The following is a 2,655-nucleotide window of genomic DNA, read 5'->3' as shown; positions in this document are numbered from 1 at the left end:
GCTGCTGCTGCTGCTGTTGCTGCTGCTGTTGTTGTTGCTGCTGTTGTTGTTGTTGTTGTTGTTGTTGCTGCTGCTGCTGCTGTTGTTGTTGTTGTTGTTGTTGTTGTTGTTGCTGTTGTTGTTGCTATTGTTGTTATTGTTGTTGTTGTTGTTGTTGTTGCTGCTGCGGTTGTTGGTTTGGTGCAAGGGTCTCAAAAAAGGTCAAGTATTACTTTGCATGTGTCATCTAGAAATGGTACGGCAATCAACAAACCAACCTACTGGGAAGAAAGGAGGACAGTAGCACCAAAGGCTAGGCAGGCTTTTAGGGTTCTAGATGATATCTAATTGATAGTTACACTATTTGTGAACTTGTGACGCTTTAGTGTTGTGATATGCCAAACCATTGGCTATTGTTGAACTATGTTCCATTTGTGCTGTTGTGTCCTAAACTCCTAGCTCTACATTGTCGTGAACCATATGGATCATGTGTGCCCAATTTGTTGTTTTTTTCCATTATGTGAGACCATTAAGACCTTGTGAACATTATGGATTGGATGAGGAACTAGAATGTGAGTAATATGTATATTGATTGATATGGTTTCTGTTCTGCCGAAGTACTGCCAAAAAACCTACAACGTACTACCATTAGGTTGTCGAAATGCTCACAAATCTAGAAAGTGGGAAAAAAATACAAATTGTTAGAAAACATTGAAATAATTCCAGTAAATTGGGAATAATTCAATTACCACTCTGGTATAATTTCAGCTAAATTGGCTTACAGTTTGAATGAAGCTTCTTTAGTTTCATATTTTGATTTTTGGGTTTAAAATTCGGACTTCACTGAAAAAAACTGAAAAATTCCAGTAAATCAATAATAATTCACTGAACATTCTGGTATAAATTTTGAAAAAAAATCAGTAAATTAGAAATAATGTAGTGACAATCTGGTGGAATTTTGGCTAAAATGGACATACGTTTTGACATTTGACAGAAACCTGCTATTTTTGTTTCAGCTACGAGGATAGAGAAATGGTGACATGGCAGAGATGAGAGAGAAAATAATGATGTGATAGTTCTGACTAGGATAGAACCTGAGTGAAAACACATCAAAACCGGTTAAACAAGGAGGGGCGATATTGCGACCGGTTGTGTGTGTGTTGGGGGGGGGGGTTGTCTCAAGTGATATTTGGGCTGACTTCTAGAATTATCTCAAAAATGAAGAATAATTTGCAGTCTACAATGATAAATGTAGAGGTGCTCTATAAGGCTATAACAAAGGGTATGATAGGCTACCAAACTTTGGCTTGCCAATATATATGAGATCATCTGCCCAAATGAACCCATATTCAGTATAATCATTTTTGCTGGTGGCATTCCAAATGTACTAGGTGCCCTATCACAAAGGGTGTGCTTGGTTTGCTACCAATATTTGGCTAGCCAATGCGTTGGCAAGCCAAAAAATGGCAACTTTATGTGAGATCGGCAAGACAACTTGGTAATGAACCAATTAGGCATCAAACCAGGCATGCTCAAAATCATTTAACCCTCCACACCTTTTATGAGAAAACAAACATCTACGTATTCTGATGAAAAGTCACAAATATGTATTAATAGATTGATATCTAAGACCAATATAGGATAAATAGTACCGAAATCATTATAGTAGTAAGGATCACATGTACTAGAAACAAGGAAAAAAACTACAATAAAGAAGGAGGTACAGAAGACAGTGATACCAAAAAAGACAAGTGGGTCACGAAACCGAGGATTATTTCAGTACCTGTTCACGTAACGACACAAAATTGAAAAGGTGCTCTTGAAAAAGCCTCTCATCAGGCACAGTCTGGAGAAACAAATCAACCTACACACACAGAGGATTATGATGCCAACAATTCCAAGCATCTGAGGGGACGGTGAATGAAGATTTGCTGAAATTGCAACCCAATGATCCATGCATACAGGTGAATTGCATGCTACAACCAGTTCTTCTGCCACCCACTTGAATGGATCCTCACGGTACTCCAAATATTCTCGAAATAACTTTTCTGTGCGGAGCTCCTGAAGAATACTAAAATTAGTAGAGAAGGCAGTTCCCGGTGCGAGCAACGATACACCACCCACACAAGAAAGTCCTCCAGTATCACTCAACCCATGGCAGTCCACCCTTTCTTCTGCATAAGAAGCACAACATAACCACAACAAAGGGGAATGAATCAAATTCAACCAATAAAAACCAACAAATTCGAGTGGGCAAGTGGAGGAGCTCAAGGAGATTTACCATCTAATGCAGAACCCTCCAGACCAACCATCCTCTTTTGCCACCCCTCTGAATCGTCCCTGAGTCGAGCCGGCGGTGATGTCGGTCTCTAAACACTGCTTCCCGGGCAGGCGCTGCCTGGTTTGGCCGGCGTGAGTCGGCTGAGCATTGGAATCTGGGCGGCTTTACACGAGCTAGGGTAAACATAAGAAATCATCTCTTAACCGAGTCCCGTTTCGGTAAAAACACACACTAAAAAACGTATAAGGGTGGTATCCTCTTTACCCACCTTTTTTCATGGTAATACGTGTCTCATTCATATCACAAAAATCAAAGTACAAGTCACCTAAGAACCGATATGACAAAACTGAAAAGATAACAGAACATGTCTGAGCTTGACACCAACGCCCGTCACC

General features: G+C 40.1%; 1 protein-coding gene across 2 annotated transcripts in view; it reads right to left on the bottom strand.

Moving 5' to 3' along the window:
* LOC119269025 overlaps nucleotides 1-2,450 on the bottom strand; it is a 10,091-nt gene extending 7,641 nt beyond the window's left edge. For both annotated transcript variants that reach the window (XM_037550773.1, XM_037550779.1), the window contains exons 1-3: nucleotides 2,261-2,450; nucleotides 1,942-2,153; nucleotides 1,763-1,843 (exon numbers count right to left, since the gene is read on the bottom strand). In XM_037550773.1, coding sequence (XP_037406670.1) covers nucleotides 1,763-1,843; nucleotides 1,942-2,153; nucleotides 2,261-2,291 — 324 coding nt within the window. In that variant the 5' untranslated portion in view covers nucleotides 2,292-2,450. The remainder of the gene's footprint in view (nucleotides 1-1,762; nucleotides 1,844-1,941; nucleotides 2,154-2,260) is intronic.
* Nucleotides 2,451-2,655: the final 205 nt, after the last annotated feature.

The sequence above is a fragment of the Triticum dicoccoides genome, chromosome 1A (assembly GCF_002162155.2).
Source record: "Triticum dicoccoides isolate Atlit2015 ecotype Zavitan chromosome 1A, WEW_v2.0, whole genome shotgun sequence".
Lineage (NCBI taxonomy): Eukaryota > Viridiplantae > Streptophyta > Magnoliopsida > Poales > Poaceae > Triticum > Triticum dicoccoides.
This window is presented reverse-complemented; position numbering and strand designations above follow the sequence as displayed.